This window comes from Schistosoma mansoni, chromosome 1 (genome assembly GCF_000237925.1).
Source record: "Schistosoma mansoni strain Puerto Rico chromosome 1, complete genome".
Taxonomy (NCBI): Eukaryota; Metazoa; Platyhelminthes; class Trematoda; order Strigeidida; family Schistosomatidae; genus Schistosoma; species Schistosoma mansoni.
This window is the reverse complement of record NC_031495.1, coordinates 21648331-21663685: the sequence shown is the minus strand read 5'-3', so window position 1 is coordinate 21663685 and position 15355 is coordinate 21648331. Positions and strand designations below refer to the sequence as shown.

At 36.0% G+C, this 15355-nt stretch overlaps 2 protein-coding genes across 2 annotated transcripts; one reads left to right on the top strand and one right to left on the bottom strand.

The window, feature by feature from the left end:
* Window positions 1-249: 249 nt before the first annotated feature.
* Smp_012600 (hypothetical protein) lies at window positions 250-1857 on the top strand (the record flags this gene model as incomplete). Its single annotated transcript, XM_018793645.1, has 3 exons — window positions 250-308; window positions 344-716; window positions 1783-1857. 3 exons carry the CDS (start codon window positions 250-252, stop codon window positions 1855-1857), a joined length of 507 nt encoding a protein of 168 aa, XP_018648136.1.
* Window positions 1858-1875: 18 nt separating this feature from the next.
* On the bottom strand, window positions 1876-4944 carry Smp_128920 (putative spectrin beta chain; the record flags this gene model as incomplete). Its single annotated transcript, XM_018793644.1, has 4 exons — window positions 1876-1923; window positions 1960-4545; window positions 4604-4755; window positions 4791-4944. 4 exons carry the CDS (start codon window positions 4942-4944, stop codon window positions 1876-1878), a joined length of 2940 nt encoding a protein of 979 aa, XP_018648135.1.
* Between the last annotated feature and the right edge of the window lie 10411 nt (window positions 4945-15355).

Here is a 15355-nt window from a genome sequence, read left to right as displayed (position 1 = left end):
TTTTATTCAAAAATTAAAAAATTTTTTTTTTATTTGCGATAAATTTTTTTAGGTTTTTACTTGTAAAACATGATTGTAACTTAGTTTTTTAAATGAACCCAAAAAGGAGATGATCAATCCTTAGTTTATTAAAGAAAATGACAAATTGGAGAAAGTTATCAATGTTCAGATTCACCTAAACTCGGCTTGGAATAGAATTTGCTGATACAGTTGAGTCGCACAGAGACCGAATAATTGAAGAATCATTTTATGTTAATTTATTCATTGAATGTAAATATACATCTGAATGGATTACAGAAAAAGAAGCAGTTTTGTTTTCAACAGATTCCATTGATGCTAATAGTTTAACTGGTTTGGTAGAATTAAGAAGACGTTTATTTAATTTACAAGGAGATTTAAAAGCAATTGAAGCACGAGTTGAAAATATTGGTGAACGTATAGGAGAATTACTTGGTATGACGGAACAACAAGAAATTGCATCCGATGAACAAGATATAAAATTAAAGTCTAAACAAAGAGCGGATTATTTAATGAAAGAACATATGAAACTTACACAACAGTGGCTTAATTTAAAAGAAGCACTTAAACAAAGAGTTAATCGAATATCTACTGAAGGTCAAGTGAGTCGCTTTCTTGAGAAACTTGATTCATTTCAAGATTGGATGAGAAAATTAAAAAGTGATGTGTTTGTTCGTGAATTTCCAAGTGATTTACAGGTAACTTTATCCATCTTTGCTTCAGTAATCCTTTATTTTTCTGTATGAATATCTCGTTTTTATTTTCAATGTATTAATGAGTTATACACATGAGAATTAAAAGTAAGTCCAGTACATGAGATGTGTTAAACAGAATTGTGGAAAATCACTATATCGTTTCGTTTAGAAATTGGAAACTGGCAAAAGAAAGGTACTTGAATTATGTTTGATGAACCTTAACATAGCATACTGGCTTCTAGTTTGTCTACCGCATCGTCACATCAATTGATTTGATACATCACTATCAAATGAATTATTAATTTTTCGAAAGTTATCAACCTAATAAAATAGGTTTTGTAATGTACTTTAAACAATATGAAATGAGGTGGATAATCAGTTTATTAGTAACAAATTAGTCAACATATATGACATTAAATGGATTCTAATATACTATTCCCTTGCTTATTTGTCGTTGCGGGATTTGGGGCGCTTTTACGTATTTCCAAGGAGATAATAATTCTTCATTCTTTTTCTATTATTTGTATCCCAAGCTTCCATATCATGGTTTTTAGTTTGATCTTGTTATTCTTAACTCGACCTTAATGTTCATAACTACTTAATCTCAATGTTGAAAATCCACCTTCTCTCATTTCTAATAGTTTACCTACTGTGGTATTCTTATTTTCCTAAAATATATGAGAAGATCCAGTATTGGTGCTATATATCGTTTGTCTCTCTATGATAACTTTTTAGTCAAAACATAAAACTGACATTAGGTCTCGCATCAAGACTACTTCAATCCTCTATAAAGGAGGTGAGTGAACTGCATCATGCGAGCTAAATCCAACCCATCATAAAACTCTGTAACCCAAAAGATCATTTAGAGGAGTAAAAGCGGTTGTAAGTTAAATGATTTGGAATTACTTTAAGGAAACATGATATTTCATATTACAATGTTATGGTGTGGTGTTTCAAGTCAAACTCAAACAACAATCTAAGAAACTTAAGAAAAGTAGCAAAGTTCGTTTCACAACTTTAGACTCGCAAACTGTTTTACTCAAGAAGTTTGTTTACCTTTGTTTTATAGCCTGGTAAGACGCCAGTATTATACGATGAATGTTATACTGAACATTCATTAAACTATCACTTATTTGGGAAATAGTGTGGAATAAACGCTAGTCTAATCCACTTGCAACTTCTCAACATAACCGTTTGTTACTACAAATTGCTAATAAGACAACAAACGATTTGTAAATTTGCTTACTTGTTCAGCTGCTGTACTCATCTGTTCCTCTAGGTCAGAAAATCTATTTTTAACAATTTCTAATCTTTGAATTAATCCTTGGTTAGCACTGACGTCACCTTCTATAATCTTAGAAAACTCCTCTTCTTGTAGGTCGTCCATTATTAACAGCTGGATATAAACTTCCTTCTCAGTAATCCAGTTATACGTCGATGAAGCCATTTGAAACAACTGATGAACTGATACAGCATCTAAAAGTAGTAACTGTGTCTGACGAATGCACCCACTAAGAGAAGAAAACGAATCTAAGAGACCTTTCATTCTATTCTTTATTAGATTTCCAACCTCATTCTTAGATTTTATGGTAGCCTCCGAAATCGGTCCTATTGATTTAACATCTTTATCACCTACAGTATACAAACAATCTATATATCCTAATAACTCGTCTGCTTGAAGCTTCATTTGATCAATAGTGTTCTGGAAGTTATTCAAACTGGAAATAGTTTCCTGATGTTGTTTCGTTAATTTTTCTATGGTATAAATACTGTCAGTTTGCATAGCAACACGCATTGCACCGGAACTTAGTTCATGTTTTTCCGATATCCATGTATCTGCATCATCACAACTTAACATAAAAGAACGTAAATCTTTCATAAATAATAAATTAGTTTTACGTTTAGCCATTAGATTTATGAGCTGTTCCCACGCCCTTTCAACTTTTGTCACTTTTTCCTTTAAATTTTCATAATTTGGACATTCTTCTTCAATTAAACTGGACGTTCGTTCAAATAGTCGAGTGATAATCAATCTTTGTGTTTCTAATTCAGATTCAGCCGCTTTATGTCGCCGGAAGAAAACATCAGTATTACCATTGTCAACAAATGTTTCACTTTTCTGCAAAAATGATATACGTTCTTGTATTGAAATTAATTGTTCATCCAACTCATATTCTGAACTGTGATAAAGTTTCAGAAATTCTATAGACCGTCGCTTAGATTCAATCAATTGTACAAGTTGTGAATAGGCATCTTTTAACAGATTATTTTGCTTTTTTATTTCAATTGCTACAGTATTAGTTTTAAAACCAAACAACTCTGGAGAGTGATCAATTTGAAATTCTAATTCAAATAGGATTGATATATTTCGATGAATTGAACGTATATCTGTTTCTATTAATTCGTATTGTTTTAAACGTTCTTCAATAGCAGCTAAGTGATTATTAAATTCATCGATTCGTAATTTAGATAAAAGCGATTGTATGGATCCCATGAGGTAATCTGTTTCTGAAAACTTTTTAAACAGGTTTTTTCTATTTTCAAGAATTTTGTATCTTTCATTCATTACTTTTAAGAGTCGATCCCACATATGTTGGATTTCTTTTTGAACTTTTAAAACAATATCTCGCTTAAAAAAATCGTTACCAATGAGTTCATCAGCGATTTGTTGAATTGTCTGTATTCTGTCAAAATATGCATAAATATCAGCTTTTAGAGCTTCATACTTTTTTAACGACGCTTCAGTCATCGCTAAATTCCTATCATCATCACATACCTCAACCAATTTGAAATTATCATTAATCCAAGCCTTTCTCAAATTCGCTTTTTTCTCGTAGCGTGAAAACAAATGCAGTAGACGTTTTTGCTTGTCTAGCACTTCTCTCAAAGCTATTTCACGTCCATACTCAGCTTTCTCTAAGGCATTCCATGCACGATTGAGTTGGGATATTTGTGCATCTGTGGATGGTATATAATTTCTAAGTCCTAGTGTTCTCATTTTTGCACGTGTTAAAAGAAAATGAGCCTCAAGTTCACCTTTTTCATTGAACTTCTCTGACTTTTCTTGAAGACGATATTCTTTAAATGAGACCATAATCTGTTGAATTTCTTCAACTTGATTGGGAAAACGACGATCATTCAGCCACAATACTGTTTTGGCAATCCATGACAAAAGATCTGATGCGCGTCTTTCGTACCAATCGAAAGAATTCTGGAGATCACGCCAGTAAGTTATAAATTTTTCCAAACGACGAGCACGAACAGTTTCCGATTTCATTTTTGAAAAGTAATGATAATATGTAGCGACATAAGTAACAATAGATTTTTCATCTGGCTGTTGGACATATATGTCTTCAGGATCGAAGAGTCTAGATATGCCCAACTTTTTTTCGGCAACTATAAAGGCAGACTCCAAATTTTGCAGTGGTGTGTTAACTGACAATTCGTCAAAATTGACCAGATCTGGACGATGCCTGTGGATAAGAGCATTGAAAGCCAAGCCATCACGCCAACTAGTTGTAAAATTTTGCACGTCAACGTTTCGATAACCTGAAGTTTTGAGCTGACACCATAATAATAAAGCCTCCTTTGAATATCGTTGCACATCACTTTTGATTCCTAAAGGATCGACTTTCTCCAAAAATATGATATCTTGGATTTGAAAACGAAGAATAATCATCCATAATAACCCAAGCGTAATCCTTGCATTTCCATCAACAATGTCATGTGCCCCAATATTTTCTAAATGAACTCCAAAATTACTTAAAAAGAAGAGAGATTTGTCAATGTTTTCCAAACAATGAATCCTCATTCTCCCTAAGGTCGGACTAGGCTGTAAACGAAGCAAGGGAACGATAAGGGAAAATAATCGCTGTGAATATAAGACATACCATTTTAATTCCAGAAAGTATTTCTAATAGCTGTAATAAAATTTTTCCGTCACGTAAATCCAAAAAGAGATCATATATTTCAATCCCTACCCTCCTCAGAAATGTATTCGCCCACTTTGTAAATGTCTTTTTTTGGACCGTTTGCCTCTCCGCTTTACAGAAATTAACATCACGAAATCAAATTTACCTGCTAATGTATATATCCGTGTTCTTTCATAAACACGAGAAGTAGCCAGACTTCTATCATACTCAAAAGAACTTCCTGGACTAAAACCATCACAAGACGTTCCAACATCATAATAATCACGAAATATTTGGGGTCTTAATCTCTCCACATGCATGAGTGGTGGATAATATTCAGCTCCAACGCAAAACGTTTAGGAAAACTGAAGTCAAATAAAATAGAATTTAATGAATCATCATTTATTCTCAATAAAACCAAACACTGATCTGAGACGTAAATGGTCATATCTATTTTCAAAAACTAGAACTGGTCAAAAACTGATAGCATCGTCCTGATGACGCATCTACGTATATATTATCTAAATAATTTGAGGTTTTTGGACCAAAAAGATGTAATATTATGTTGCAAATACAAAATATAGAAAGATAATTATCAATACAACGACAAATAATATGGACCAAGCAATGCTAAAATTAAGATTATTCATTTCCGTATAGTAATTTTAGATGGCAGGATTTTCAGAAATCTCTCTTGACCATTTATATCTTAAGTAAAATAAATCGCAGGTCGTAGGTACAGGTCCTCGATATTATAGATTAAAAACTACACAAAGAAGTCTATTTGTTCTTTCTTTTACCTACGTTTCAATTTCAATCCCAAACAAACAAAATCGTTTGTCGTATTTTCAGTCCTTCAGTTAGCTAGCGACATTGTATCTTGAGTAATATCTTATGATAAATTTGGTCAAGGCTCATCCAGCCGGCAATGTTTAGTAGCTTTAACCTGGAATATCATAGATACTTAAAAACATGTCATTAGATCAGTTTTTTTAATTTTACTCTGACAATTATTATTTCGCTCACAGGTACTTATCATGCACCTGCCATTTAATTAATAGGATACAGAAAAAACTTTCTACTCTCTGTACCTTAGGTACGAGACCGTATTGATCTGGAAGTTAATGCTTTAAGACAACGAAAATCTTTTATAACTACATAAGAACTGCTACTTGGGTTTGAAATTATAGTTTCAGGCAAATTAATCACTAAGTAAAGAGTTTTTTATTACAAAACGTCTACCTTCTTTCAGTGCACTGCTCGGTAATTGTCACCAGCACCTATTAATAATAAGTTTTAATAAAATTAATTTATTCGGTGATACGTTGTGTTTGCGATGTAAATAAGGTTGGATCTTGTTAAATATCTAGGAGAAAGTATGCTTGTAGGAACACTTTCTGACTAAGACATGAACAGGAGGGATAGAAATAAGACGTGGAACGTATATTACTTTACAAACCGGGTAAAATGTTATTAATTTCAAAGAAATGAAATTTCATCATCACAGGTTCAACAAGTCACGAAACAGTCCTAACTTAAAACATATAATTTCATTAATTAATAGAATAAAAATCTACTATTCAACCATGTCTAAATCTGCACTTTTGTTTTTTAATACGATGAGCTAAGAGGTCAGAAATATTTAGATAATCCAAGTATATATATAGTAGCACTAATCTGACCTCATATTTGACGTAAGGTTATAAAGCTTGTCTTGACCGTTTTTGAAAGTCAAGAGTACGGCATATTATTGAATAACAACACTAAAAATGGACATTACCTAGAGTTAAGTTTTTAGCATTGTTGATGTTACTTTGTTATCTTAAAGAAATTTCAGGAGCTCAAATAACCTATGCTATGAAGTTAAATATAAGAATATGTGGTGGAAAAACGTCTGCTTCATAGGCTCGTTCACCGCACTTTCTAAGCAGACCGAAATGTTATTGGTTTAGTGTTCAACATTTCAGTGGTGGAATACCAGTATTCAGTATATTATCTGAAAATATTAAGTCTGTTGTTTGATCACTCATTGGCTTGCAGAATCCTATTTTTTTAAGTTTAAAAACATCATAATCGTTACTCTACATAGAACGTTCAATATTTGGTCTGGAAGGTTTTGCAACATATCAACTCTCATTGTGACAAATCTGAAGATCAATATTGTTGCTTCAAGTTCTTAGCACTAATAATCATCGAAAGCGGAAAATCACATAGATTCAGAATGAAATATAAAGTTTGAGATTTAAAAACCTTTCTAATAGAGCGAAATATTTACACGTCTGAAAACGGATTAGATGGTTCAAATAATTTATATCTTCATAGTGTTTGTAAATTTCTGCTTTCAAACCTTGGAAAGAAAATAACAGCGTATACGATTTGATCTGTAACAAAAATGACATATTCAATACAGATGTATCAAAAAAGTATATTTTAGTACTTTTGTAAAACGAAGTCCAATGAAGAAGAAATATTTATCAAATCCACACTTTATAGGACAATTAAGTACACATTCATAAAAAGCCTTTAGAAGCAATGGCATCATTATAGGGACTATCAAAAATTCAAAACTATGAAGTTCGAGGAGTTCATCAGTTATAAAAGTGTAATCGATGTGAGTTAAAAAAAACTTGGAAAGAGTGTGAAATATGACATTTAACTCCCAGATTTCAAGTGGTTTGAATAGATGTAACAATAATGTTGACTTTCAGCTACTAACACTGGATGGATCATAGTTTTGAAAATTTCTCTGATAATGGACGACAGAAAAAACTTTAGTCGTTGAAAAGTGCTCAAAAAGTCACTTCAACTGATTAATAAAATATGATGGAGATAACTAACCAATAAGTCAGACATACATCTGTGGTAACTTTGCAGAACATTGTCATATTAAGATCATACCTACATTGAAATATTGCATAACAATAACCAAGGAATTTATTTATGGAACCTCTTAAACTAAATGAAAACAGAAAATATTTACAAAAAGAAACAGAATATTACAAACTAGTGTTTTGGATTTTTCGATCTTGATTACTTCTGTAATATGATGTCAAAACATACCTGCTAACAGTATATGAATCTACAGAAAGTCAATTGCGAAGCACGAGCTCTACTCCATCGTTTCGAACAAATTATAAATGCGATTGTATAGGTTGTATCTTGAGTAATTCATTTGACCAATTTAAACAATAAACCTAGAAAGAATCTTTTGAACTCCAGAAATGAATTTTTGGTATTGTGATTTCAGTTTTCGAAGAAATGGTTATTGGATACATGACTAATTTCAAGTGAATTTTTCTCCGTCGTACAACTGACTTAACTAAATGACATTCCTTTTCTCACATCATAATCGGTCTTGCTGTATGTTGACGATTTGAAGATATGGAGAGCAACAAAATGTAAAAGTGATAGCTTGGAGTTTCAAAATGATATGGAGAAATTATCTGAATTATCTCAAACTTGGAAGTTGTCATAGAGCTTTGTGATGCATATTGGTCATCAAGGTACGGATACTTACACATTGAATAACATTGAGCTACCCGTTGTCCAGACACACTAACTTAGGAGTCATTGGTAGTCAAATTTTAAAAACCACTGTATACTGCCGTGCAATAGCTGCCGAGGGTTCTAGAACACTATGATCAATTATCAGAGCCTTTAATCATCTCGATGCTAAAAACTTTTTGACCTTGCATACAGCATCCGTGTGTCCTAAACTTCAGTACTGCATACAAGTGGCTAGCCATTGCTAGAAAAAAGACAATGAGCTTTTGGAAAAGGCTTAAAGAACCGCAGATAGCAAAGCTCCCTTATGATGCTCAACTGACTGGACTGAACCTATTCCCATTGTCATATTGTAGAACTGTAGGTAACCTGATTACAGTTTTCAAATTAATCGGTGGTGAATTCGCATCTGATATGCCCTAACTTTTCTTGCCTTCTAAAACAGAATACTTACGAGGTCACTTCAAAAAAGTTCGCATACTCAGGACAAATTCCTTGTCAGCTAACTATCACGTAGAATCATAAACGGATGAAACTCGTTTCCTCAACACTTGACCGAAGCCCCGTCTCTCGACACTTTGGAGAGAAAGTTGGATCACTTGGATGCCGTCATTGTCATACAGTCTGATATTTACACGTATGTATTAAATAACTGGGGTAAGAATAAGTACAAAGCCTCCTAGTTTACATGTTTAAACGAATTCAACTAAATGCTCCATTTACTCTATCGAACTGTCCTGGTTCAAATAGGCCTAATAATTCATAATTACGTACTTTAAGTAACATATCTGTTCTAATAAAACGATTACTACGTAATATCTTTAGTCCAGTACACTAGGTTGTTGTATAATTCGGTTTAGTCAACAAAACAATAGTACTTGAAGGCGTTGACGATGTACATTGGTGTAGTAACTGGAGCTGTATAATTTTTCACTTCCGTTGATGTTTTTGACCCAGAGACCTGAAAACGCTCAAGATGAGATTTCATAGTTTTGGAAGTGTTGGGGTGGATTCCCAGAACTACGAAGGAACCATCAGAGGCCTTAAATGAGCCAAAGAGTTCCATCTAATCAGAACACAACGGAGCCTTCTAGAACATCAAAGCGGTATGCCACTGTTGGTCAGTGCATAACATGCCACTTTGCACATTGGTTGATTTAACAAACGCTAACATCTATAAACACTCACGATTTTCTCAACATTTCGATTCCTGCTCAATATGCATTTTCTCTGGTCTTTTTCTGTCTTCTTATTCGCGACTTGGAGCGTTCTGGCGTTCGCGCGTTCAAGTTATACGCGGTATATTAAGAATCTAAGCGACGGGGTTAACTTATCAAAATGTCATTTGCTTTTGAACAAGTTAAAGTTTTACTAAAGCGTCAAGAATAACGTTGCGAACAGTTCCCGACTCGAATTATAGAAAATTCAACGCAGTGAATAAATCTAAATCAGAAGGGGCGTACGGATGATTCATTCAAATCTCATGTCGACCACATCATTAGTTCTGTCGACGAATTTCATTTTGATGGTTTGTCTGGTGTTACATCTGAATCTTGGTTCAGAAAATACGGAGTATTCAGGGTCCGGCAAGAAAAATCAAAGTAGTACTACGCAAACTTAGCACAACTGGATATGAACGCTACACCAACTTCATTCTCCCTACGAACCCCAGAGCTCTTCCATTTGATATAATGATTGTAACTTTGTCTCAAACTTCTATAAACAGTAATCTTTGTTCAATATTCGTCACGAATGTCTGAAGTTTACTAAAGGTGAAGACGATGACTGGGTGCAACATGCTGTCATAGTAAATCGCGAATGGGAGTTTCAAATAATCAGTAAAGACAGAAAAACAGTTTAAGTGTCTTTTTTTTGCAGCTTGCAATCAACTGGAGATGCCGACATCAGAACTAGAATTCTCTGTAAAATTGCATGGTGTCTAAATATAGGGCTACAAGAAGTTGCTGGTGAATTTCACAGGGTGGTGAACTTAAAACATGTCACTTTCATTATTGAAAACAATCGCCAGCCACCATACTTACAGGTAATTAGTAGCCAGAAAGATTCTTTCGTACGTAAGCAACACAGATCACACAAACAGCCTCCATCTTCATGATATTCATGCGGTGAGTGACACAACAAAATGTTTGGCCCATGTAAAGTCTACTGTTGGACTGAATTTCATCGTAAGGGTCATAAAGAATCCAGCTTCAGAAAAGAATCAACTGTCATTCTTCGAAAGCGTATTCCAAGAAATACAGATCTGGTGCGATGAAAATATTGGTATATCATAACAGAGCACGAATTCACCGTCGATATTAATAAACAACGTACTCTCCTTCAACGCGATACAGCATCTGATATCAATCTCATCAGCCCAGAAGCTTGGAGGAATACTGAGAGACACAATGTTAATCCAACCACACAACTAGCACAAGGAGCATCTGGTGAAAATTTAAATATTGTTGGGGAAGTACGCTGTACTGTTTCTTAAGCTAGTATGGCGACGAATGCAACCTAAGCCTTACGACCAAACAAGCACTTTACTTGCTGGTATTGTAAGATCCAAACCTAGATTCCAATAGGTCTGGATGTGGCCGAATAACCAGGGAATATGTTTATAGACTCGTGACCCAATCTAAATCAGAACAAAATGTTTTGGGTAACAACGGTTCTAAATTTCATCATATATACAAATGTACAAATTTACCTGAACAAATATTACCGCCCAGTTATTCAACCGACAATTGATACCAAAATATTCAATCTAAATTACAATGAATAGCAAAGTGGTAAGAAATATATGAAAGTTACCGAAAACAGCAAAAGGTGAGTGTTATTCTATCCTTTCAGGATAGATCAAGTAAGATTCCGTTTGAGCGGCTGTTTTATGACACAAAGTGTTTCAATATCTAGGAAAGTGCTCCAAATTACAACCAAAAGTGCACGATCCCAGTCAAAATCAAACCGCACAATCAAAGAGCGAGCAGTCAATATGGCAGCCGCCAGAATAATAACAATTAAAACAAACTAAATACAGTTCAGTAAGGAACATAGAGACTCAATAAAAACGACAAGAAAACCAAGAAAATTAAACGTTACAGTCTTAATTAGTATCAAAAAAGTTAACAATATATACAAATAAAGAAACCACAAGGAAGAAATCACAAATGTATGCATGGAGGGATTTTCACTTTAAAAATGGATCTAATACCGGCCCCCAAAATCCCTCCATACTGCACAAGCTATTCTGATGCTCCTTTTGCCATGGTTCACCTAATCGCATATTCCACACTAAAAGAACGGGTAGGACTTACAACAGTACGCCCACTCGTCCTGCACACATTGTTATAACGAGTAACTAATCGGAACCTTCTTAGCCAAGCTACTGCCCTAATTAATTTTAACCAGTCTGAGTAATAAGAAATAACAGGAAACTTGTCATAATTCACTCTACTCCAATTAACCACAGTAGTTTTTCTGAACTCAATATTGCCAGGATTGGTTCGTGGACAGTCGGCAATAGCTTTACTGAAATCGGCACGCAGTAAAGTAGAGCATTTATTCCACAATTCAAGATCGGCCAATTTTTGTATACCTCTCGACGTCCAATCAGCTGGGTTCTCCGAAGATTTGACATAAGTGCATTGCTCAACTTTTGTATACTGATGTAAGATAGCGAGACAATTGGAAATATAGGTACTATATCGGTTTTCTGCATTTTTGATGTAATACAACGCTATTATAGAATCAGTATGAAAATTCACTTCGCGGAAGAAATTGGGTAAGTTTATTTGTAGGAGTTCACTTAACCTTACGCTTAAAACCGCTGCCGCCATCTCAAGTCACGGTATAGTGATTGGTTTGATAGGTGCTACCCTAGACTTGCTGTACAGCAAGATACAACATGGTGGTTCCTTTAAATAACTGACCCGTGCATAAGCTACTGCTCCATAACCAACCTCTGAGACATCGCTATACAAATGCAACTCCACCCTTGCGTTAGGTTCGTCGAATCTATTCTTGATTCCTCGAGGTATTATAACGTGATCTATCCGTCGCATGAAGTTCACCCAGTTTAGCCAGGTCGATAAATAAGGCTCATTGATCGGCGGATCCCAACCTATTTGAGACTTACACAACTTTTGCAGCAGAAGTTTAACTGTAAGACAGACTGGGGAAATTAGGCCCAAAGGATCAAACAGGGAAGACACTACGGATAGAATACCTCTCCTCGTCAACGGCCTTCCCGGTACGTCAAAGTAAAACTTGGAAACATATCTTTCACAATCCCATTGTACATCCAAGGTACGATGAATGACATCACAACTCTCTGACGTTTCCTTGCATACCTCAGGCAAAACGGTCCTAACTTCTTCCGAGTTGGTTATCCACTTCTTTAATGTAAAACCGCCTTTACACAATAATTCACTTACTTGCTTAACAAAGTTCTTTGCTTGATCACAAGTGGAAAAGGATACCAAGCAATCACCCACATAGAAGTTGTTCCTAACCGCCTTTACGATATAGCTAACATATCCATCAGAGAATGTTCGAGAAGTCTTGTTCAAGGCAAAGTTCGCACAGAATGGCGATGACGTCACTCCAAATGGATGAGCGGTCATTTGAAACTCGGATGGTTCTTTTGACATGTCTGCCTCCTGCCACCATAGAAACCTTAAAGCTCCTTGATCACATTCAGGGACCTTTACTTGCATGAACATCTCTCCAACGTCTGCACAGATGGCAACTGCTTCCTTGTGAAAACGCAATAATATACAAACTAGTTCTGCAGTCGTGTCAGGTCCTTGATAAATCATATCATTTAGCGAAACCCCAGCACATTTAGCAGCACAATCCGGCGCCACTCTCAGTTTCTCTGGTTTTTTCGGATTTATCACCGCGTGGTGAGGTAAGTACCAACGAGGGAGATAATCTGACCTCAACTGTATTTCAGGCACCTTTCGTGCATAACCTTTAGCAAAATTACTTTCAATACTTCTGGCATATCTGGAGTGTAGGTTGTTATCCTTCAACAACCTACGCTTCAAACTAAGTAGCCTACTGACCGCTACCTCATAGTTTCCCGTCTTCATGTTTGGATTCATTTTCCATGGTATCGGAACTACGAAGTGACTACCGTCGAAGAAAGTACTCCTTTCTACTATCTCTATTGCTGCTTGGTCCTCTACTGACAGCGATTTATCGCTTGAATATACATCGGCGAACTCTACATCATAGAGCTTACGGAATTGGTCTTCTAATGTCTGCAGTTTACTCATACAATTACTAACTCTTTTCTTCAAGCCCGAAAATGATGCAGGTCCGAATACGGTCCACTCGAGCAACGTTTTCACTGCGTACGGATTTTTTCTTCCACCCAACCGTTGATCGAGTACCCAATGGGCTTCCCGAACATCACAACCAATCAACAATACAACTTCGCCAGAATCTATAACCTCCAAGGGTGCATCACTCAAATGCGGCCACTTGACTAGGCTGCTCATAACTGATTTCGTCGGCTTATGCCCTGGTATTTGCGACACTACCAGGGCTCCCTCAATCTTAACGTGCTCAGATTGGTCATAAGAGTGCACTTCAAAAGGTGTCTTTGTAACCCTTGTTGTCTTATTACCGCTCACAGTTTGTACTATCACTGACGACTGTTCCTCATTTAGCCCCAGCAACTTCAAACATTCTGACCTGATCAATGTTACGTCAGAACCATTATCCAAAAGTGCGTACCCTACAATTTCAGTGTTCCACGATCTCAACCTCATGGGGATCATTCCCAGATACACATGACTGTCCACTGGCCTATCTTGTCCACAATAGTTTGTCTTCTGATGTATTCTTTGCCGAATCATTATGCAACAGGGAGTGATGTCTCTTCGGGCATCCGTCAATGGCGCAACGTCTCGTCACTTCACATTCATTAGCATTATGCCCTTGTTTAAGACATACAAAACAGATACTCTTACGTTTGACGTGCGACAAACATTCTTCTGTCGTGAGAGCCAAGAACTTTTTACACTCGTAAACTGCATGATCCCCTGAACACAAACTGCACCTAACACTTGCGATCGGTGCATTCCTCGGTCTCACTACCGAATGGTAACACGACTTCGTGATAACTCCCCCTCTTGGACGTTCAGCTAACCGTCCAAAACTACTCGAAGCGACTCTCGCTTCAGCTGCCACAAACTGGGTGAGTTCGGCGAATGTTGGCTCTCTGTCATCTCCCGTCAATCTATCTACCAGTTCGACCCATTGCCTTTGCATAGGTTGAGGCAGAAATCTCACTACTCTCTCTAATGTAACCAACGAATTTAAGTCGGCAGTGTAATTCATTTGCTCTAAAATCATGCTACAATTCTCCATTCTTATGGCTAAACTTATGAGTTGTTCTGCGTCATGACAACCGTGCTTTACATCATTGAATAAATCCTCCAAAGTTTCTCTTGCTATTACATGAGCCTGACCGAACAACCGTTTCAAAATTTCTCTAGCTCTCTTATACCCAGACGTAGCCTCCATCATTAAACATCCTTCAATGGCTGCCTTCGTCTTACCCTTGCAATAATGGAGCAAATATAATAAACGTTGACCATCGTCAGATACTCTAGCCGAAATGTACGTATCGAATTGCTTTATAAACTTCCAATATTCCTTCGGTTTTCCATCAAAATAACACGATTCAACTCTCGGTAGCTCTAGCCCAACTATAGGAACCTTAGGTATTGTGCCCGGCCCTGCATGCCCAAGTCTTTCTCTTTTATCTAAACTAAGATTCGCTACCTTATCTAAAATTACCTCACTATCACTATCACTATAGTCTTCCTTAATTACATCAGAACCATGAGGCGTAAAGACATCAGAAAAAACTTGCTTTGTACCAAGGAATTTGTCGTTAAACTTGTCTTCCTTCTCTCCGACCAGCTTAGGAATTGACTTCTTTGCACGGTTGTTGGGCATCTTGGATTAACGACCAATTTTCGGGCAGCTTGCCGACCAATATTTGTTTGGAGCTGTAAGTTCGTACCAAGCAGCTACTGACCAATATTTGTTTAGAACTGTAAGATCCAAACCTAGATTCCAATAGGTCTGGATGTGGCCGAATAACCAGGGAATATGTTTATAGACTCGTGACCCAATCTAAATCAGAACAAAATGTTTTGGGTAACAACGGTTCTAAATTTCATCATATATACAAATGTACAAATTTAC